Source organism: Lepidothrix coronata, unplaced genomic scaffold (genome assembly GCF_001604755.1).
Source record: "Lepidothrix coronata isolate B3197 unplaced genomic scaffold, Lepidothrix_coronata-1.0 Scaffold3, whole genome shotgun sequence".
Lineage (NCBI taxonomy): Eukaryota > Metazoa > Chordata > Aves > Passeriformes > Pipridae > Lepidothrix > Lepidothrix coronata.
Genome location: NW_016690183.1, coordinates 1017418 through 1041486, shown reverse-complemented (window position 1 = coordinate 1041486; position 24069 = coordinate 1017418). Strand labels below are relative to the sequence as shown.

The following is a 24069-nucleotide window of genomic DNA, read 5'->3' as shown; positions in this document are numbered from 1 at the left end:
TATCCTTTAAAAAATCGCAAATGTCTTCATGGGGTACCAGTTTGGAGAAGGAAGGTCTACAGGATTTTTTTTTTTTTCATGAAGAACCCATTATAATGATGCAGATGATCTGGAATCAGAACTGCAAAGCTGAGCATGTCAGAAGAAATGTAAGACATTAACACTTCTCTTTTTGGGCAGACCTCAACTTTAGTATTTTACATGAATTAACAACAGCACTTGACTTGTGGAGGACAGATCTACCACGAATTGCGACATTACACCTGTTAACAGCTTATTTACACTACTCTGTCCTGTTACCTGCTTCTCCCTAGCCTATGTAACTTCACCAAATGGAGTAACAAGGGCCAAAAATCTTTGCTAGTGTTTCTATTTCCAAATTCAAACTAGCTGTGGGTCTGATATCCTGAACACTCTGAAAATACAATGAATGTGTCAAAAGTTGATGTAAACCACCTTATATGCTTTCTTTGAAAGGGCAACTATTTTCTTCTACTTTTCAAAGGACTGCAGAGAGCCAGAGCAAGAGCTGTGGGTATTTCAAGGCACACCTTCCAAAACCAACGCATGAACAGCCTGCAACTGTGCTCAGTGGCTACCCACCCACCCTCATGGTGTCTGTGGTGTTACTCAAACAATTTAGAATACTCGTATGTCACACACCCTACCCACTGTCTCACTGACTTCTGGGGGACTGAGATGCTCAGCTGGGGTGAGCAACTGCAGCTGACACAGAATAGCTGAGGATACCAACCTTAGTGTCCACCTTCACCATTTTCTCCTAGGTAGGAACCTACTTGGTTCCTTCAGAAAATCATAGATATCTGGAGTTGGACAGGACCCTCAAGGATCAAGTCCAAATCTTAGACCTGCACAGGAGAACCCTGGGCAACCCATTGGACAAATTTCTGCACAAGGCAACACAGCAGACAGGGCTGTTCACTGGCCAGCCAGGGACTAGTGTTACCACTTACCTAGTGACTCATGCTTGATTAACTGCAAATCTTTACAAACCCAAGCTCAAAAAAGGGGTGTCGAGCCCTTTTATAGATCCTCCTGGAGGCACGGTAAGCTAGCTGCCATAATACACATCCGTTTCCATCATCACTCACTTGCACAAGTGAATATTTCACACAATGAGATACAGACAGTACCGTTAATTTTCTCAGGATTAATATTTAACAGAGAATAGTATTAGGATGACTAACCTCTAGCTCAAATATTTCAAATCTTAAATGACATAGTAAAACCCCACCAGCTAAAAGAGACACTCCTAGTCACACAGCAGGCCTGGACTGGCCATTAAGTGCAAAGCCCCACAGCTGTTCAGAACCTGCAAGCACTTTCAGCAGAAACCAGGCTATTTCTTAAATCCAGCAGAGCTATACCAAATAGCAACAAACATTCTGTCTCAAAACTGTTCCATGGTGCTGAGAAAGCACCCAGTCTTGCAGATTCTCAGCTGACTAGAATGAAAAATTGTGACTGAATTTGCCATATGCTGAGATTTGCCCATAATAAACTTCAGCAATGAAGCCAGAATGTGTGAAGTTGTATACACAAAAGATGATACTGTTTTTACATGCAGTCAGGCTCAGAAGTAACGTTATTCATTTAGGAGACATTACTCTGCTATGGATCTGGCTCTTGCCATAAAAAGGGAAAAAAGAAGGCAAGTTTGGTTTGTATGGTGAATTTTTAAATGCCTATTACCTCACAATGCATTAGGTCAGCTGACAGACGATTTTAAACAGTGCTTGATTTTGAATATTAAAATATGACAGAGCTCACTGTTATAAATTAGTCTGATAAGTAAATTAATTTCTGCTAATTGGTGTTCAATGGTTCGATGATGCCTTCTTAGATTCTGAACACATGTCATTATGTCATCTAATTTAATATGAAGTTTTGAGAACCACACATTGGCAGCAGCCCTGGCTATAAATCAAAGCTTCTTACTCAGAAAGACCAGGGTTATGACATCATACCGAGGTAACTGGTGGAAGACAATGGTCCTTCTGTGTGTGTCTGAATCTGGGAGAAATATTTCAGCCAGTTCTGCAAGCCCACATTAAATGAAAGGCCTTTCTAGCAGGTAAAAAGTTAATATATCAAACCTAGAAGAAAAATAATAAATCATGCACGTTCAGTAAAGGGAGTCAGAAAGTGCTCAAATATAAATTATATGTATTTTTTGACAATTCTAACAAGTCTGTTTGCTTTTACACTTTAGCAATCCATATGGGTTTTTAAACTTTTTTGGAGGGCTGTTATTAAAATATGCAAACTGAGAAAATAAAATCATATAAATTAAACAGATGTTTATCCTGATTAACATTTAAGTAACTAATTCCCATTTTCCATGTAGTATCATCAATGTAGATATTTATGGCCCTAAAATAATATATTTATTTTACCCTTAAGTTTGATTGAACCTATTCAACAAAATAGCTACCTTTCATGGTGTAGACTATGATGTAGTTCCCTGGCACCAGCACACAGATTTTGGTTAGAGTATGAAAATCAAAACACTACTTTTTTCATCATATGCACACACACATTTCTTCAACTTCTAGAGTAAATGTCTTGGAATTGGTAAGAATTAGGGATGAGGCTTTCAAAGAGAGTTCAGGAGTTAGGTGTCTAAATCTTCATTACTGAGCTGAACTCTGACAGGCTGTTCATGCCTTTGAAATCCTCCTTTGTCAGTCAGTTTTGATGCTGACAGCACACCTTCAGAAGACACTGCACAAGTCTCCCCAGCTCCTGCTGCTCCTTTGCTGCTGGTTGACCAGAGACATAGTTAGGGATGTGGACACATCTCCAGGTACAGCTCAGCCACTCTGGATTTGTGCAAAGACAAAATCCTGGCTGCTGCAGCAGTATTGGCTGGATCCAGCACGCTTGAGTGAAGCAAGGACCTCTCCCCTTGTTCTTACTGTGGAGCAGTTAGGGAGAGGCAAGGGGCTGGCTGCCCTCAGAAAATATAATCCCCCCTTTGGTAGCATCCACGCAGCAGTGGCTGAACAAAACTTTCTGAAATGCTCCACCAACATATCTGCAGCAGTGACAATCTCAGTGACAAGGGACTAGCATTCAGCCCCAGGGATACTGTGAGACAGTCACTACAAGGACCTGTGCAGATGCTATCTGCGCACTTCCATCTATTAAAGCAAAACATTTTTAAAGGTTAAGCTACTATCAAGCTTTAGCTGTTAATTAATAAATCCAGAACACAGTGACTCAGAAACAAAGGGAGCCTCATGCTATCAAGAAGCTGTAGGCAGCACATGTGTGAATGCAGCTTTTATCTGCACAAGTATCTGAATTCACCCTGTCTTGCTAGTACACTGCTACTGCTCCTGCTCATTGGGAGGGCTAACTCTAACATATGCCTGCCTGCCCTTTTTGGGTTTGCGTGGATAGATTTTTATGGGATCAGATGCATAGGTACAGTTTTATACAAGAATAGCTCCAGGAAGATGGAAGCCTTGCGCATACATCTCAGCATATAATCTCGGACAGTGCCATTATCTGATTTGGAAATGCTTTCTAGCTAACTCATTTGCTAAATGCTTTTCAACAGCTGTTAAACTATTAGGTTATTCTACACATATTTATAAGACAGAAGATTATATATGGTAGCTTGGTGCATGCACTGCTAAACTGGGTTGGGAGGAGTGGAAAGTAGGTGGAGGGCATTTGGGTTGTGCTAGTACAGAAGATGGGCATTGGCTTTCTTTCAAAAGAAAAAGGGGAAAATTCTTAAAAGGCACAATTTTCCATCACAACACTTTATTAAATCCTATGATGCTGAATATGAAAATCAAGTCCTGTGATATGCCCACTTGGGCTGCTCTACTGCTGCTCCCACAGTGCAGTGCAGCACCTGGCTCCACTACTGCCTTGAGCTGGAATTTTAACTGTGCATAATACCCAGGCTACACTGGCCAAGGCTTTCTATGTCATCTCTGTCAGATACGTTAAAATTCACTGGGTTGAGGTGTTTTTCAATGATGCTGCACAACATTACACCACCAGTGCTGACTTTACCCCTGCTTCAAGAGGAGAAGAATAGGAAAGCAGGGTCTGTGGGAAGGGGTCTTGCAAGGACAGGGGCAGCCTGACAGTCCTCATCACTGGCAGTCCTGTGAGATGCTCTGCAAGGACAGGTTGTCAGGAGGGCATCCTTACAGCACCAGTCCTATCCACAGATCCATCCTCTCTGGAGAGGTGTTTGGACTTGGCTGACCTCGGACATCTCAGCTCCAACATGGTCTTTGTCTTCAGAGGAGAATGCAGTTTCTTCCCCAGTCTTCCTTGCCCATGCATTTCACTTCCAGCAGCCTCCACCACTGTTTCCCCTTTAGGATCAATTACTGGGCTAGATTAATTTTGATCAGCCACTTGAGGAGAACAAAAATAAGAATCTCCTGTAATCCAGCCCACGTAATTCTAAACTCCGCTCCCTCACACAAGTTTTACCTTTTGACTTTTAAGCTAATTGGAAGATCCCAAAGCCCCACACTCGCTAAGATATGCATGTGAAATCACTGGGAAATAAGGGAGGGAGTCCTTGAGATGCTCATGTAGAAGGGTTTGGTGACCAAAACTACAGGCTGGGTTTTATTATCTGAAGGGAAATATTTGAAAAGAGAAGTACTGCCAAAAGACAACTTTATGCACTGGAAGTTAACTGTTATGAGTGATCATTGCTGCTGCTGTGGACCCTGATGGTCAGACACAGCCAGGGGCTTCTATATACAGTGCCTGTCCACCCCTGCCTGTCTCAGGGACATCACACAGGTAATGGTGGCTTTCCAGGTGAAGGTGGAGCACCGCACAGAGAGGCAGAGTTCTGCCCTTAGAGATCAAGACAGACTGCATCTCCAGTTTGGATGTGGCTGGCTAGGCTCTGGTTGACTGCTGAAAACAGATACAGATGTCGCCTGGATGAAGTGTGGTACCAGCTGGGTATCCACTAGAGCACGCAGGGGTGTAATGCTGGTGAGTGCCTGCTCTACTCTGCCACAGACCTTGAGTGGCTGCTGGACGGGAGTAGAAGGGCTGATGCACTTGGTGATCATGAATTTTATGACTGTCCTAAATGGAAACAGGACTGACAAAATCTTACCTGCTTTTAGTTACTCTATTAGATGTCAAAAGTAACAACCAACCACTGAGCAGCCAAAATGAAATAAACTGTGACAGTGTATAGTGTAAAAATGAGTAACTGTGATTCTTCTTTTCACCTAAAATAAGTCCCCTGCGGTCAACATTTCTCCGCATTCCTTCTGTTGTCCTATGGTGCCCTGCACCAGCTTTGCAGCAGTCTGGCTGTTCCCTGGGCTGGATGGAAACACTTCCAGAAGGTGTCAGGCTCCAGGCCTGACTCAGCTGTGCTCAGTCCCCTTGTCGAGGTGTTGCCCTCCATGGCTCTGGCATGATCATGTTGCATAAACCACAGATTAGAATCCATTCACAATGCAGACTCCGAATTTGGCCCTGCTTCCCCAACAGCCTCCAAATCATCATCTTTTTTCAGAAAGGACTAGGCTGATAATTTTGCCAACCTCAAGCAGGAAAATCCATCAAATACTGAAGAGGTGAGAGGTCTCAGGAGACAATCAGCACAAGCTGTGTGCTGTGTCCCATTAGAGTGACAACACTTTGCATCCTCATTTTGTTGTTTTCTGCCAAGGCGGCCAATGTCACCTTTTAATTCAGAGAGTGAGGTGTTGGTGCAAGAGCCGAGGTGATAAAGAGGCATGGCTGCTCAGTGCAGTCACCAGAAAAGTGCTGATTGCACCCATCTGCAGCGCAGAAAGGGGATAATTTTAGAGCAGAGGCAGGAAGTCAGGAGGATGCTGACAACAATGTGCAGTGGGCACTTCAGATGTACACCAGTAGGTGGTCCTGCAAGGAGCAGGTAGTTGGACTTTTATGATCCTTATGGATCCCTTCCAACTTGAGATATTCTATGATTCTATTCTACAATTCTAAGACCTTCAATTTCATACCACTGTGCTGTAAACCACAATACTAAGGCACATCTAGTCACCACAGACAGGCTCTCAGCACAACTGCCTACATGCAGCTTTCAAGGACCTGCATCCCCACCAAATCACTGTGGCCAGGTTTTCAGAGGAGCCCAACACCTTGAAGACTTTGTGCAGATGACTGCAGGGAGGCAAAAGAACTGCAGAAAAGCTGGCTCTGCTGGAGGCTGTGCAGTTGAAAATCTGGCCCTATGGGTAGTGGAACGCATCTCAAAAGTTGCCCATAATATTAACACCATTTTAATAAATACTAGAAGCAATGAAATGATTTTTTAATAATGCTTTGACAATTAAGAAGCCTGACAGAAACAGAAACCAGAAATACTTTATCATCAACTGTTTGCAAAAGTGTACTTTTTCATTCCAGTAAAAGAAACACATCAACTTTCATTTTTCAATCTTATTAAATATTTTCTAGGCAAACTTGCCTGTCTTCGGTTAGTCTATTTTCCAAGAAAACTTTCTGGTATTCACCATTCTTGATATCAACATTCATTAGATATTAGAAAACATAGAGAGCACTCACTTCAATCTGCAAAAAATAAGTTCTTCAACACATTTCCTCTATTTTGATGTACCTACTTAAAAGAAATCTGAACAGACATCTAACCCTTATCATTCAGTGAGTTGTTTAAAGTCTTCTGAGCAGGAGAATGCCTTCAGCTTTCTTAAGCAGATGAAAACACAGGTTTTGGAACCACAGCGTACGTCTGGTTGCTTGTGTACTTCTTCAGGCTCTCCAGGTTAGTTTATCCCTCAAATGCTACTGCTTGCATCTAGTGATTTCAGAAGACTGTTCCTCCTATTTCAAATGCATATATGGGCCAATGATATAATAAATTCATGGAAGCAAAATGATATGCAGTCATAAACAGAAATTAAAACCAACCGTTTTTCTACAGGGTAGGGTTCACAAAGGTAGGGTTCACCAATGGTTTTCCAAAATGTTCTGCTGCACATAATGGAGCCGCAGAGCCCATCTGCACAAAGCTGCAGCAATGGAGGCACTTTAAAAGGTGAATATCCAAGGGTCTGCTCACTGTGCTCTGCTCAGACTCCTGACTGCAGCATCTGGTCCGGAGCCTTCCTCCCCAAATTCTGATGGGATGTGGCAATGCAAAACGTATCAGTACTTACCATATGAGCTGCGGGAATTCACCTGTGTCAGAATGGTATGGAAACTACTTATATTTCTGCACCAGGCATGTCTGGAGAGGAGTCTCAAGAGCCTACAGCCTGCAGGCTCCAGGACAAAACTGATATGCAGTTGCTCAGTGATGCGTAACATTAAAGTAATACTAAAAAAATGACATTAAAGTCATTTTTGCACAATATAGGCTAAGACAGGATTCAGGGATTGCTCAGATTTAGCAGAACAATAAATCAAAATTTCAATTAAAAGTGGATTATGAGTACTTAGGTTTACAGTCTATCCCAAGCCAAAGACTTAAGCAAGCTCATTTTCAAGACCTTGGCTCCATTTGTGAAGTGTCTACTTTCTCTTTTGTTTTGTTATTTAAACTTTTCATTTACAGAGCAGTAAGATTTTCATTTTTGCAGCGTTTTTTTGTTTCTGAAGCAGGAACTCATCTTCACAAAGTAAGTCCCTGCTCTGCAAAACACTTGAGCTAACAGAGGAAAGGTACAATCCTGCCCTATCTCCGCAGCACGGGAGAAGTCTTATGGAGACGAAACCATAACACTCTGCTGGAGATGGCAGCTTGTGCTGACTGCATGTCACAGAGCTGTACTCCATGGAGACGCTATAGGACCATCCATAGGAGGTGGGATGAGTGAGGCCACGTGTCCCTGGATCCACTGGCTGTTTTCCCCTAGGGAATGAGGAGAAATAGGAGCTACAGGAAAAAAAACCCTACTGCTCTGCGGTCGGGGTGGGAGCTGCACAGCAAGCCCATGGCTCTCCCACTGGTCTGCATGTACCCACACCCACCCCAGGATCACAGCCAGCGGGCTCACACGATATTTATGCTTTAGTCCATATATGGTATTTTGCTTTGGCACAGTCCAGTTGAGCTGTAAAATACATCTAATGTGCATTATGAAGCTTTTAAAAGCTCCCTCATGCAGCAATACCTGCAAAACTACAGTAGGCACTGGAATAATAGCATTTTGATTAGTCCTAAAGCAAGGAAGGAGAAGCAGCTTACAGTATACCATCTGATCTGTATGAAACCACATCTTACACTTGATGATCACTGACATTTACTTCTCAAAACTCTTCACCTTCTCTGTTTGTGGGATTTGTTTAAACAAGAGACAAACTGTTAACTGGGCCAAAATCACTTATCTCATTTACATAATTTACATTTTTTACACTGGTCACCCAGTGGCTGCTGACTCAAGTATTTTTTTCCTTACGAGCTAAACTTTAGTTTTCTACAATGTCTTGAATAATTATGAGAATGCTGTGACCGAAAGCAATTAAGGCAGAACATCCTAAAATGACTCCTAGAAATACAGCAGCATAAATCACTGATTCAGTCACTATATATGGTTTCTAAATACATAGTTGAGGTGATTGTATGTATCTTTGAAAGGCAAGGTGGAAAAAAACACCAGCTACGTAAGGGCAAAACCTTAAAGCTCTAACACAGGCATTACAACACATGCATAATAAAAACATACTATACTATTAATTCTGATGATTGCAGAAGCACATTCACTCTTACCACTGTTATGAGAGAGGTTGCAAAGAACATAACCTGTTTCTCAATCACCTATATGCACATATACATGTGTATTAAGAGAACGTGAGTGGAGAACCAAACAGGAATAGGAGGAAGGCATATTTACTACAAATACCTTTCCTTTACCCTACCTGGTGTTACATTTTTTCTTTCAGGTTTCCCTACACTGAAATGAAAAGATTTCCCATGAATTTAAATTGGTACAGCAGACTAAACAAGATTCCCAGTGATTTCAACAATTACCATAATTAAAGATGTCTTTGCAGAATAAAGCCTAGGTTGTTTCTCTGTTAGGCTAGCCTGTCACTAGCTATATATTCCCGTCTCTTCACATCAAATGAAACATCAAATGTTTCAAACAGAGAATGGGGGTAGCATAAACCAACTCTGCAGCAGTGAATGCTGCTCTCATGGTTTAGAATACAATGGTAAAAAATGGCCTGTGTAAAGGCTGGAGGGAAGATGCTGCTTAATAAACAGCAGTTAACATGAGGCATGAGTCTGAAATATTTATGAGGGGAACTTGGGTGACAAGGCAATACCTGATTGCCTCTACAACTGATTTTTATTGCTGAAAAGTGTTGTGGAAGAGAATAACAACTCTTTTTCTTTCCAATTTAAGAGATGAACAGTCTTTAAATATACACAGACATCCCCACTGGGGATGAAGTTTGCATAAGTAGGCTGACTCACTGAAGCATAGCTACACAGCACATATGCAGTAAGCAGTCAGTTGCCCATGTCAAGTTTCCTGTACTTTTATTATAAATTAAAGTCCTGATAAAAGTCCGAAGTGCATGCATGCTAACTGGGTGAAATTCCAAATGTGTACTTTAAGGGATTTCACCTGCAACAAGTTGGCAGGTCTCTTCAAGTCATGTGACATGACTCAAGTATTGCTTTGTGGGAATTTCCCTCAGAAGGACTACTTTCACTTGGAAAGACTACAAAAAAGCATAACCTAATAATTTTTCTAATTCCTCTTCCTTCCAAAACAACAACAAAACAAGTACCTTTTTATTCCTGCCTTTCCCAAAAGAGCGTTCTCAGAAAAAGAGTAATTTCAAATAATAATAAAAAAAAAAATCTAAATTTATTTGCTATTAAAATCTTCGTTACAAGCCTGCTTGGAATTCAGCTATCATGAGTGACTTTATTGTCACTTCATAGCTATCAATATAAGCTAAAAAAAAATACTGGCACGTGTGTTTCTGAACATTTCCCATACATAAAGCATTTTGTATGGAGCGCTTTGATCTCCATCCATGTTGCCCATCTCAACTTTCATCCCCTGTGAGACAGCGAGGTGCAGGATGACTGCAAGGAGAATCCACACATCACTTCCAGCTCAGAGCCCAGAATGCTTACAATGCTGTGGTGCAAATTCAGAAGTGTTATTCAAATGCAATGTATCTTCTGGGGCCAGAAATTCAGACTGAGGGTTGACAGCAACTTAGCAGAGAGATCAGTGCCGTCACAATTTGTAACTACACATGTGTTTATGCTGTGGTTCTTTAGCTCCCAAAAGCATATGCCCTTGTTCCAACAGGTCTCTGCCACCAACACAAATGGAAATAATCTGCAGAGGAGGTCTGTTGTGCAGAGAGCAGAGAGAAAGGCACCTCTCATGGGTTGATTCTCACTCTCATTTTAGAACACCAGGTATACATCCAAATTATTCAGGTTACTAAAAAATTACCAGAACCATAAATCTTTCTAAGTAATCATCATTATCTCTCAGTTTTTACTAGCAGAGATAAGGAACATGTTTTATTACCATTAGCAGGGAGATACGTGAAAAGCTGGTACTGGCTTCTCTTTCTTTTTCCGTTGCAGACATAGAAGTTGACCTGAACAGGGCTGGTAATTCTCTGATTGCGGAAAGGTGGTATCTCGACCACCAGTGAATTCTGCAAAAGCAACACATCAGAAAGTCAAGGCATGACTAAGGCAGTCAAGCTGTACAACAGTATTCAAACGTCAACCCTGAAAAGGAGGTGCTCGGGCTCACAAGGAATTTCCCCTCTGCAGGGAAACACGTAGGCTTTGCGGACAAAGATGGCCTCCCACCAACTCCTGTGTCCATTCCAAGGACTCTAGAAGTAGGGATATTACTTCAGCGTGGTTCAGATCTTTACAAAATCTCTAGCTTTCGCTTCTTCCCTTTGGACAGCAAATACGATACTGCATATGGACAAGGCTCTATGCCTCCTGCCTCTGTCAAGAATCTGGGACCACAATCAAATTGTGGTCTCTAACTCAGCAGGAGAAAGCACAACAGCTCAGTTGGCAGGTCATCCCCAGTATATCTCAAGCTAACACAATTTCCTTTGAAAGCCATTAGGACAGGATTATTCAAATATTTCCATTTTCCACAGTGCAGTATTTTTACATATAACAACTCAGGAAGTTTTAAGCATGCTAGTTTCTGTAGATGGGAGATCTTGCAAGAACATCTAGTGATACAGGAAGAAAGGCTGGAGAGCCCGTAGATGATCTTCCACTGTCAGAAACCAAATGCTCCAGGTATGGGGCTAAGGAAAGACTTAGCTGCTAGGGCATCAACTTACACAAATGCACAGTGAAATCTATTATGACCACCAAAACCTCCCTTGGCACTTTTTGAAAGAATAAAATTGAATGCTCATCTTAGCATTTGGCCTGAATTCAGCTGAGATTTTTAAACTGTTTGCCTGCAGGTTTGCAAGTATTGCATATTGCTGGAGACATGGATTAGTGGACGTACTTCCCACTTAAGTCATGGCTGAGAGACCCACACTTCTCTAGTGTGGGGTTGATCTCCTGTGAGGGTACTCAGGTTTCTTCTGCTGAAGTTAGAGGAAAGCCAAGGAAAACGATCAGAAATTGCTGTGGGAGCAGAGGGAAGAACTGACCCAGCAAGATAGAAGATGAGCAGACAGGGCTGGCCCATCCTGGACAATGAAAAAATATTTTCCAAATGGTCTCTCCTACTTTCGGGATAGCTTCCAGAGAAGGTTTTTTACCCCATGCTCACGTTAAAGAAAGATTTCCAGGAGGGGAGGCCTAAGTACTTGTTCTGTTTCAGTGCCAAAGCCTTGGAAATCCCTCTTTAGTAACAGTGCTGGAGAAGGCAATACATATTTTTCATCTTGATGTTAAAATATTTAAGGCAGACTTACTGGCTTGCACATTTCTTTGTCAGTTTTGGCTTCCATTTCCCACACATGGTGACCATCTAAAAGACAAAAGAAAAAGATATCTACTTCTGTCCTTTTTTCCTCTCCCAAGACAAGAAAGGAATGACTTCTGCAAAAAAATCTCTTTGAAGGGGCACTACATATATGAAAAACAGCTCTCAAAACTCATTGCCCAAGTGTTGCCCAACTAAGAGACCATCTGGGTAACCTGTGGCAGGAGTCTGCTCAGCTTTTCTGAAGGGGAGAACCACAATGCAGAGCACGTGATGCTGTGATGGGGAAAGCCGCTTGTGAGTTTGTTCTGCCACTAGTATGGTAAAATATGCAACTGTTGTACACTTTAGCTCCCTTCAGGCAACAATACTGCTACGTTGTGAGGCCTTTTGATTACTACCTATGCTGTACGTCATATTCAACATTAATATTAAACAAAACAACAAAAAAGGTAGTATTAAGAAACTCCTCAGCCATGCAGTATTTGATTTTAATATACGCCTAGTCTGGCTTGTCGTAATTCTGCTGCTTGGATCAAAAGGCAAGGCCATAGGCTGGGAAACACAGCTTTTTGCTTCATTCTAAAGTTGGTTAAGCTTAGCTACACTTAGCTTAGCACTTCTGGAGCTGTTTCTAGTGATGTCTTGGGTCCTCCTAATTTACTGTATTTCTGTTTTCAAGCAAACATAGATTTAAGCCACAGCTGTAACTTTTTCTGGGGAAGAAATTGGTTTTGTCTAGTAATTTTTTCTGCACATCACTGATACAGAAATAACTTGTCAATAACAAGGTGGGCTCTTACTTCCTTGCGTCTTCAAACCTCAACAGCGAAGAAATTAGAAAAATAATACAGAACATAAGGTTTCCATTCTGCAGGCCTAGGAAAACACAAATGAAAGGCCATAAGCAGACTGCTGGCTAAGCTGGGCAAGGGAGACACAGGAGTGCCACCATTGTCAGATGCTACTGAAATGAACAGGAAACCGAGATTTATGTCATCTCTTTTGCACATTTGTTGTGGCATCGGGACATGCAAATGCAAATATTAGTTATTTTGAACTTCATCTTATAGACGGGGTCTGCCTTAGGAAAACAGCTCTTTGAAAGGTAAAAGAGTGAGTGTACTTTTTCTTCTCTGTTCACTTTCATGGCCAGGATGGAGGTGACGCATTTAGAACTGCCTGATTTATTACAAATGTCTGTAAATAATGTTTTTGTGTACAGCTGTCCTACTGTGAAAGGAATGCTGCTGAGGGACTAGCCCTGGCAATTGTTTTAATGTCCAGCCCCCCTTTTTTTTAACGTATGGAAAGAAGTGCAATGTGAAGGCTGCAGCATAAATACCACAGTGGATTTGGCAGGTCTTTCTGTAGGAAAACAATTAGCAGACCTACCCTCAGTTTCTTCCTATATTTTAACTTGTGACGCTAGAAAAGGAATCCCTTTAATTGGTACTGCCACGTTCGGCTGTGGGGAAAGAAGGAGCAGCCAGACTGTGCTCCAGTCTCCTTAACGAGTCCTTTGGAGAGTGCCAAAACTGAAGTAGACTTCTCGGGAGGACTGGTGATCACTTCACAATTTATACAACAGATGCTTCCCCTAAGCTGTCAGTAGAAAAAACCCGACCGAAATTCAGCAAGCCAGGACACATCCCCTGTCTGGGAGCAGCCTCCTCTATTGCCAGCCCTCTCCTCATAGAGGCCCTGAAGCCCTCCCTCCCTGCCCCTAATTAATTCAATCAGTTGTAAAAGCAACACAACTCCGACACTGTCACACATTTTGCAAAGTCTAGGAACTTCTGCTTTGTAAGGGGTTTGTTGGGTTGGTTTTTTTTAAATTTACAGACGTCCAGACTAGTAGTTAACATGTGTTCAATTTGCCTTCGTAAACGGATTACCAGAAGTTCAGGTTTTTTCACTATGGTTAATTTCTGCTTTGCAAGACGAATGATCTGATTCAGGTTTCTGGTTTTTATTTCCTGCCGATACTTCAGTAAAATTCAAAATTATTCCATCTCCAATTCATCTTTCAATTACTTCATGCAGCACTGCCTTTATGAATTTTTTAAATTTTTATGATGACAAAAATGCTGTAATCTAAACTATTAGGAAAATAAAAATCCAGAGCCATGGCTTGTCTTATGGAAGTTAATAAGAACAATACGGGCTTTGCTCCAAGAAATTCCCTTGAGAGTGTCCAGACCATCGCTGCTCAGCAATTGAGGGGAAAGGGAAGAGGAGGAAGAAGTAGGGAATAGACAACTAATTAACAGATAGCAGATAGTCACATTTCATTTAACAAAAACACTGGGAGGAAAAGTTGTTATGAAGCAAGAAACCAAAAAAAAAACCCAAAAAAACCCAAAGCCAACAATTCCTCATATTACGTCTGGTGAACCAAGAGGGAAATCTCAACGCCCACGGACTGGGATCAGCTCCAGGAGGGAAACCTTAGACCACTACGTCAACCTTTTACAGTAAACATGTTTTGCAGGTTTATACAGTTCAGCTGAAATTAAAAGAAAAAAAAAAGAATAATGGCTTCAGAATGGTTTTTGCGAGCCCTAAGCATCAAGACAATCTGCCTATGCCAGAGAAAATGGTTTTGCCCCAGCGCCCATCCACTGGGGAGCCTGGCGAGCAGGCGGGATGCCGCCTCCTGTCAGCGTGTGCTGGAGCAGCGAGGGCTGCTCGCCCACAAAAGTTTCCATTGTACGCCTGCCACATCTGCAGCAACGCGCCTGGTCTGGGCCCGAGGCAACTCCCTCCTGGCTGCCAGCCAACCCAAGTACACCAGAGCAATTTATACCTTTCCAAAATGCAAATAATTCAAATTACAGACATAACACAAAGCTGAAGCAGACACATTTCAGGCATTCCCGTTAAAGTTTACTCTCTGGAATTACTGTACCCAAATGGGCAGTTGTTCTACAGGGAGGGGGAGAGATGGAGTCAGGAGAGGAAGGAGAGGAGGAGGCATGGAGGAAAAGGGAGAAAACGGCTTTTCCAAAGGTCTTATTTCATTTCCTTTCATTTCACTATTTACTTTTACCAAGTAATAAGAAGTGTCTTCTCCAAACCAAATGCCTGGCTTTGTTTTGGCATTTTTAAGATTTATAAGTGCAATATTTTGAAGAGAAAGACAGTTCTTTATATAGCTAAAGAGTTGTGTTGAGGTATTATACTGGGTTTCTTTTATTATGTGAGGTTTTCTTTTACAAAATGGAAATAAAACCAAAACATCCGTGCACAGAACCGCGGGGCAGAAACCCTGCAGAGTCCCCAGCGGAGTGCCCTGCTCCCTCGCTGCCAGCAGCAACAGCCATTGACCCGACAAAGCCAAGGCTTCACGTGCGAACTGTGCCACAGGCTAGATGAATGACCCTCAAACCCCTCCTCCCAAAGAGGCAGTGCAGGAGTGTGGCAATGCTGGGGGAAGGAGAAATCCCCCATTCCACACAGGCTCTCTGCCTGCGCCCAGGCTAGACGCTGTGCTAACAGGTGGCCATCAGCACTGCTGCCAGCTGAAGACACCAGGTTTGTCAGGAAGCCTGACATTTAGACCGATCGCTGTTATTTATAGCTATCCCAGCTCCGGGTGCACTCCACCACCATCCGCTTCTGGCTTTTTTTTTTTGTTGTTGTTGCTTAGACACTCGGAGCACCTGGGATTGCTAATGACGAAAATGCCATGAACCCCCCACGTTACGTGGAGAGGATTTTCAGCTTTGTAAAGCATAAACACCCTGTTTTAACATGGGGTGGCTGAACAGTGAATGGGCCTTTGTAGTCTGCTCTTATCAGCCGCTCACTCGGCATTGAAGGAAACTGCGCACAAGTCCAGAAGTAAAAATACTCTAATTCATCAGGGAATTCCCTGCAGTATGAGTCACCGAACGGCTTCCCCACCACACCCAGCTACAAGATTTCCACATAAAAAAGCACCATAGAGGCCTGTTTTAACACAGAAGCAGCACTAAAAAGTAGTTGTGTAAATCTAGCAGCATCAGCTATTCACATATAGATCTTAGCAGATGATGACATACAGGTTTTCTTCATGGAAGAGCAACACAAAGAGCTTTCCAAAGACATTTTTGTAGCATCTTCCCCTCATCTCTGCCCATCTGGACAGATCCCCCTGGGTTTCTAGGGTTGGATTTACCTTCGTACCCCAGGGAACTCCAAGTATAGCACCAGGAGTTTGCAAGCTCACAACAATCAAGCCACCAGCGTAACTTTCATTCCAGACCAATGGACTGCAGAAAGGAGAAAGAATATACAAGAGCAAAAAGTCCCCCAAGCCTGGAAATGCAGGAGGGTATAACATCTGGCAACCACTTAAAACCTTACCTCTATGAAATGGGCATAATGGGAGCATGCAGGTACTTTACTACAGGAGGTTAAAACACTCTATACTCTTTAGTAGACCTGTGTTCACTTGAGATATGAGAAGAATAGATATTATGTAGGATTTCACTGCCTGTACACAGGGTACATTTTATACTCTCCCAGCCTGCAATTCAACAGAGTTTGACTGTACTGGCTGCACTGTTAATCTGTATTTACATTCACATATTCCAAGTAAAATGGTGAAAAAAGCCTTACTCTCCCAAAGGAACACACTACTTGATTAATGCGTTGTGAGATTACCCTGAACAATAACTCCTGTTACATCCCAGATTACTTTAACATGTCCAACACAGGCAGGGCACAGACACAATGCAGCGTCATTTTGAGGTGCTCTGCCTACTTTCCCATTTGGCCCTAACAATGCATATTTAAATCCTCGAGGATTGAAGGATTTACAAACTTTCAATCTGCACCCTAACCCCTTTTCCCTGGTAAGTACCCTCATGACACTGAGATGACTGATCTGTGAACACATTCAGAAGGAATGGATGGGTTTCCATGAAAAGAGGATGAAGACTAAGGCAAAGTCTCATCATTCAGACTCAAAAGCTATCTGTTTCTGTGCAGAGGGGATTCCAGAGGAAGGGCAAGTCGAGCCAGATCTGCACCTGGGCTGGCAATCAGAGAGGCAAGGAGGCAGCTCTATTGCTTGGAGGACAGCATTCCCCATGCCAGTCCTGGGTATGACCCACTGGCACTGTCTCACCTGCTGGCACATATTTGCTGGCAAGGGTGTACTAGTGCCGGATTTTGCAGGGGCAGCAACCTTTTCTCAGGCAGTCTTGCAGGTGTCTCGCTGTGAACAATGCTTCCCCAGCTGAACACCATGCAGGGAAGGGAATCCTACCAAGTGGGTGGGATTCTGTGCCTGTGCTGACACACTGGTGTACATCTTAAAGTCATTTACGAGGGTCAGACTAAGGGTGAACCAACACCAGCCAAGCAGTCTGACATGAGATGTACAGGGAAGATGGGCCAAGAGAGCAAGAAAACATGCAGAAATACAGAGGCAGCAGAGAGTAAGTATCTGCAATGTAAGTGGCCACTTACATCTCCAATGTAAATGACCATTCTCTTGATCTCCTCAATGGTACTTTGCTCTCCTGAGATTTACATCTCTTAGGGTTCTGTGAGCAGTAATATGCCTCCTGGTTCCAGAGCCACCTTCAGAGCAGCTCAACCTCCTGCTGCTGCTCTTGCTGGTGTCATGGCCTGCCTACCTACTGCCCAGCACCTCATCCCTGTTTGCCTCTCCAATGACCCTGATCTCCCTACTTTGCTATTTTCACTACTTTTGCTATGAGACCACATGGCTAGTCAGATTTTTGCTTACTTTATTTTCCTCTCCCTTGCCAGGAAGTCCCGCAGCTGTTCTTCTGCCCTCCTCACAGCCTACTGTCCTGCTGCAGAGACTTCCCCTACAGCTTCGCTCCCCATCCCTGGCATGTCTTCTGGCATGCACCCATCCATGCGCAGCAGGATTCAGGCATAACTGACCTATTTTCATTTCCACATCAAAGGTGCTGCATTTGTTTGTGTCTCCTCATAAGCATTTTTGCAGCATATGTATTTTGTTCCTTCCTTCAGCTATACATTTTTGCAGTACTGAGCTGAATACTATGTAGACTTAGGTATATCTGTCATTAACAGGATGCTCTCAAGTTACTTTTTCTCTCTTCTTTACCTTAAATTAACAATAAAAAAGTCATGCAGCGACCAGGTGATAGAAATCCAGCACAAACTGCATCTTACAGTACTTTGGCATCTGTGCCAGACATGTGCTTCCTCTCTGGTTGCTCATCTGGGCAAGCCAAAAGCTGAGGGACTCACTTTGCCTAAATGGTGAGGCTTTTCAGCTGCTTTTACCACAGTATGTCTAACAGACTTAATTACTCTGAGTTCAAGTGTTTGCAAATGAACTGTAATTTTAGTTCAGGTAATTAAAAGGAGGCACTGTGCTGACAACTGACTGATGGTGTTCATTTTGAGCCAAAACCATTGGAATGATTTGCCAGATACTATTTTCAGCAGAATGGAAGCTGGTTATGCAATTTGTGTTCTCTGGCACCTCCCTCTATTCAAATTATCGCTGGTCCGAGGGTTTTATTTAACAACTTTAAGTAATTCCAGGTCTAAGACACACAAATTCCAAGTAAAACTGAAGCTTGACATCCCTGAAAAATCTCTCTAGAGCAGGCAGGTCAAACAAAGCACACCCAGCACACCCACCCACCAGCAGTCATGACAGTACTTCACTCTGGTTTTGATTACATTCACATCATCTCCTTGTCTTCACAATTTTACTTTCCTTTGTGAAGCTCTAGTAGGCTGAACCTGTGACTCTGCAGCTGAAACTGAGTAAAATATTCCTGGTCCATCTTCTTCGGTCTAATCTGTATCATATTTTCTCAGACTATTGGAGTAACAAACCTCACAGCCAGTTTAAATCAAGTTCCAAATTTTTCTTCCATGAATAATTCTTTTCCTCTACTTCTGTGCTGGATGCCAACACCGCCACCTGTACTATAGCTACTTCTAGTTCTTTCTCATCTTAAGGTGTAAGTTTGATCCAAATGCTTTCAACCTTCTTGATCACTTTTTGAGACTCTTCATTTTATTTTTATGACCACAACTTGTCATCTTCCAGAAATATCCCATTATGGCAACTCCTTGTGACATTTTAGCAGAGTCTAAACAGCAGGCTTTTGAATAGCATTTTTATATTTTTCCATCTCATTGTCCCCCTCATGTCCCTTTTTTTGTCTCTCTAATCCAAGAACGTCAGGCTCAATCTTAGAAGTCCCTCCTCCTCCTCTCCTCTGATTTTCCATCTTGACATCAGCTTCCCAGGAACAAGGCATACTTTGAAAATTACTTATCTCTCTATTCCTCTCTTAAATGTAATTATATTTTCTTCCACATTGTTCTTGAAGGTGTAATCTTAGTTCCTTAATAGACCTAAAAGGAACATGATCTTCTTCCCTTGTCTCTCCCCGCTTTTCCTGTGATGTCCACCTGAGTAAAGGTGGTTTTCAGTTTTACCTTTTGTTTTTCACTATCCTATTCTATTTTTAATTGGGAACAAACTATTTTCCCCAAGTGGAGCCTGTTTTGCCTAGGACTGTAACTGATAAGCAATCACCCTGTCTTTATCTTCACCCATGAGCTTTTTCATCTTATTTTCTTCCCCTGTCCTGTTGAGGAGGGGGAGTGAGAGAACAGCTTGGTGGGCACCTGGCATCCAGCCAAGGTCAACTCACCATACTTCTTTCCTCCACTGTATGCACTGATTGCTTCATTAGAATCTCAGCTTTCTTGTAAGGTCTGTGTATTTGGACAGAGGGTCCTACTGGAACAGTAACAGTAAAAACTATTTGAAATCTTGTGCTAGTTGTAAAAGCTCAGAGACAAAGCTTTGATTGCACAGATACAGCTCTTTGAAGCCACTTCGTTTGGAAGACATGAAAGAATAAACTTGCAGCATTCAGCCACATTTTCTATAATAATAAAAAGTTTACAGGATTACTCAGACAAGTGACTTTTGAGACCACATGGTTATTCCCTATTTCTCTGCTGACCACAATAAGTATCTGTGATTGACTGATCTCACTCTTCACTGTGAGAGCAACAGTCTGGATAAGGCTTGTTGCCGCTGACACCATCTCATGCGTATGGCTGCTGTCCCACTCTGTCTTCACCATTCCCTAGACTAAACAGCCAGGAAAAACTGAAACGTGCTGACATTTCCTACGAGCTGCAATCACTACTCCTTTGCGCACGTGAAAGGGTTCCACCATCAAATGACTCCATCATCTGATGACACTATTTGCCCAAGGATATCTATTTCTGGGCAGTGGCCAGAAACCCCTTCAGCTATCAATATATCTCTAGGAACTAGGTTCAAGTGACCTTCATGTGAACTCCATGCTCCCAACTTGTATGCCTTTGAAGTTTCCAGTTTATCTAGTTTCCCGAATTTTTAACCTCAATGCGCATGAGTCAGCGTTGAATCGCTCACTGCCAACTACAATGCCTGTCCTGAACTTGGATAAACTGACAGATAATGACAAAATTATGTAGTATCTGTCCATCTGACTAGAGGGGGAAAGAGAGTTTTGCCACTTGCTTATTTATTATGTGAGCTACATTATGATTACCCGTGTGAAACATGACCCCTTCTTGGCCAGTTGCCCCCCAAACTGTGACTGCTACTGGCAATGGAAAAAGCAATGGAAAGATCTCTGAGAATGTAAGATCTTTTACCAAATGGAGCTCTGCCAAGACTCAGGTCACCCGTCTCCCCATCACATCACATCACATCGCATCACGTCAAAACAGACTGCAAAACCTAAGCTCCACAGTGTATCTAAGTCAAACCAAAAAGCACACATGCTTCCCCAACGCATCTGTTCCATCCACAAGGCACTCAAATGCTTCGTCAACATATCATTTTCCACAACTTTTTATAAGTTCTCCTGAAGCTAAAAAACTGCATTTAAGTTAGCTGCCATACAACAAGGTAAATTCTGCTCACATGACGTACAGGAAACAGAACTGAATTTATAAGACTGATGTATATCTTTAAGCAGCAATTGATTGACTCTAATCTCTTCCAGAGAAAGGAAAATTTGAGAGGAACAAAAAACTGTGAAATGCTTGAGTGGACACCTAAATTCATCCAGCTTCCTTCTTTTTCCATGTTGCATTTCCTTCATGCAAACATTCAGCTGACCAAGCTTGACCACACATTTAACAAGAGGCAAATTGCAAGTTTTCCCATCTGAAATACTTAAAGAAAGATGATTTTCTTTGGCATATATACAAAAAAATAATTGCTGATTGCACCCAGTTATCTTTCATTTGCTCTAATATAACTATTACCATTACACATCAGCACCTTCATGTTCTAAGAGCAAAACCTGTTCCAGCAGGGAAGAGGAAAAGTTTTGACAGAAAAATCCATTTAACAAAATAAAAACAGGAGCAAAAGGAACAGTTGGAAGCAATAACTAAATCTGAAAAGCACTTTAATTGCTTGAAACTATTAAAAGAGAGAAAAATCCCTAGAGGAAATGTTGCTTATGTGCTGTTTATTTCTCTGTCTTTCAGGAACTTTGAGTGTCAAAGGCTTTGGGCACAATAGCTGAGGATATTATGCAATTAGGTTACAGAGTGTGTAGGTGCTAGGATTACTGTCTATTTGAAGTTGCAGTAAATAACAACATGTTCAAAACCACTATAGTCTGTGAGTCTGGAGTTACTCAGAGATACAGCATTACAAATTCTGAACTCTATAAATGTCCATCAGAGAGTGATGCATCCTCAGGGAGGGGCATTTGTTATAGGGAAGCTTTGACGCAGGCCTTTGACCAGGACAAAGTGGCCCTCAACATTTACAGCCCAGAATAAGAATTTCAAAGTCAGTATTATTCAAGAAACTAATCTCATAGAGAAGATGGATGTTACATTTCGGCCTTTTGGCTCCTTAAATTTCTTGTCTTGAGCTCTCATCACTAAGCACAAAAGCAAAGAAAGGGGTTTGGAGTTCTAATTTAACTAGTGGTAACCCAATCGAATGATAATTAATAATAATACATCAAACAACTATTTCTTCCCATAGATCACAACTTGATAATAATGAAGATTCAGTCAGTTTAACCTGATCTCTTAGGTATGTCTAGACTTGGTCAAATCCATGAAGTCCAGAAATACTTGAGCTACTTCCAGTGTCAAAACTACTCTAGCTACAGGAACAAGAAGCAATTTTTGAGCAAGGAGTATTTTGCAGGGTAGATTAACTCTTTCAGATCTCAGTATGAGGCTCTTTCTAAATCCCAAAATACCTTGGGCTATTCTTTCTAACCCAAAACATCCTACAGCATGCTAAGAAGACATACCCATAACTTTCTTGTGCTTTGTTTCTTGGGATATTGGCTTTGTCTCTCATCACTGAGCTTTCACTCATCTGTTACAGGATACATTTTGTGAACAGAGGGAAGAAAACTAAGATTTTTCTACCACACTCAGTTTTATAGATCTCTAATCATAATCTGATATACTAAGAGCCAGCAGTCTGGTTGCTTGTGTTAGGTTTTTTTTCTGTTTTGTGCTCAGTAATTCATATTACTTTAAAAAAAAACAGCTTTGAAAACAAATACAGAGTGTTTGTAGAATTTGTTACCAAAAAAAAGGTAGCTGACAGATATAGTCATTAAAACACACTCTCCAAACACCTCTGCATTTTCTGATTTTTGTTGCCTGACAAATAAAAAGTTTTTAAATTATAAGGAACTAAGTCAGTCTTTTATTGTAATTCCGAATCACAATCCATGCAGATGCGTGTGTTAACACGAAACATTTTGCCTCTCCTAGACAAACACTTCCTCCCGTAGCTAACAAACACCAACTTCATTTCATCTACTTTTGTAACTAAAATGCACACCTTGCCTACACAGTGAATCCCAGCCTACAGACATCAAGGGCCTTTGCCAGTAAGAAATTGCAGACTTTTTTATATTTTACAAAGTACTAATTCTTCCGGTGAAAAACAGATAGGTGATGGGCATCCTAAACATAGCATCCAACAACCATGACACACACACACATGCCACTTTTGAATCTCAGGAAGAGAAAAGCACGACTACAAAGAGAGACAGAAAGTGAAAGAATATAGGAAAAACAATTATTAGTGTAATATTTAAGAGACAAGTAATTGTGGGGCTCCCCAGTCTAAGGAAATTCTGCATTTAAGAGTGAAACCTCTCAAAGTACATTTAGTATTCACATTTTCACTACCACTAGATTTCTTGGATGATCATTTTATACCATCATTCATCACTGGAAAATATGGTCTAATGTGCAAGCAACAGAGCATTGCTCAAAATCCCATAAAATAAGGACTCACTTCAACACTTGAGTACTTTTTTTATGGTACTGTAAAAGGCTTGAGCAAAATTTAGTTCACTTCTGAACACTCTCATTATTTATCCAAAGGGGGGTCTTCTGCCTGAGCACTGGACCTCAACCGTGAGGGCTTCTCCTTCCAGAGGAGGTCATCACAGCGCTTCTCCCTTGGTCCTTTCAGTGTGCCGTGCCTTCATCCCTTTCTCCTGTGTGAGACACAGAGTCACACGCCTGCAAAGTTTGTTTTGCTCTGTTTCAAGTGCCTCTGGGCTGAACAGCAGCCAGTAATGGGTTAAGTTGAAAGTACCAAGCCACTGCCTCCCCAGCAGAAGGATTGATTTGATCATTCTTCAGGGATTCCCTCTTGTATGAGTCACTGCTGAGACTGACTCCCCAGGAAAGGAGGCCAGGATAATGCCATTCCTCCAGAGACTACAACAGCTGAGGGCTAGCCCTGAAGACTGAAAGCTTGGGACTCATGCTTGGAAAAACACTCAGCAGACTTAGAGAAATTATTCAATTATTCAGATGGGTGGGGGGAGGGGGAGGGGAGAAAAGCAAACAAAAGTGTTCTCAAACTCTTTGAGTTAACCAATTAAGTATGCAGACTAGCAGGAATTAGATGAGCTTCCGGAGACTGCCTCCTGGCTTGGGCACTCTGTCAGAGTGAGGACTGAAGACATGAGTTCATATAGTATAATATTTAAATTTTACACAAAAGATACGTTCTCTTTATAAGCACAAGCATTCCTGTGATCTATTACTTTGTAATAGCTGCGTTTGGCTGCTACCAACCAGGAACGTGATTAACATTCCA

General features: G+C 42.0%; 1 protein-coding gene across 4 annotated transcripts in view; it reads right to left on the bottom strand.

Moving 5' to 3' along the window:
* Positions 1-24069, bottom strand: part of NFATC1 (nuclear factor of activated T-cells 1) — a 110700-nt gene that overhangs the window by 34664 nt on the left and 51967 nt on the right. For 3 of the 4 annotated variants that reach the window (XM_017822643.1, XM_017822661.1, XM_017822652.1), the window contains exons 7-8: positions 11929-11984; positions 10545-10677 (exon numbers count right to left, since the gene is read on the bottom strand). In XM_017822643.1, the coding sequence (XP_017678132.1) occupies positions 10545-10677; positions 11929-11984 (189 nt within the window). Of the gene's footprint in view, positions 1-6283; positions 7892-10544; positions 10678-11928; positions 11985-24069 lie in introns of those variants that run through there. The other variant, XM_017822670.1, reaches the window with a different exon arrangement.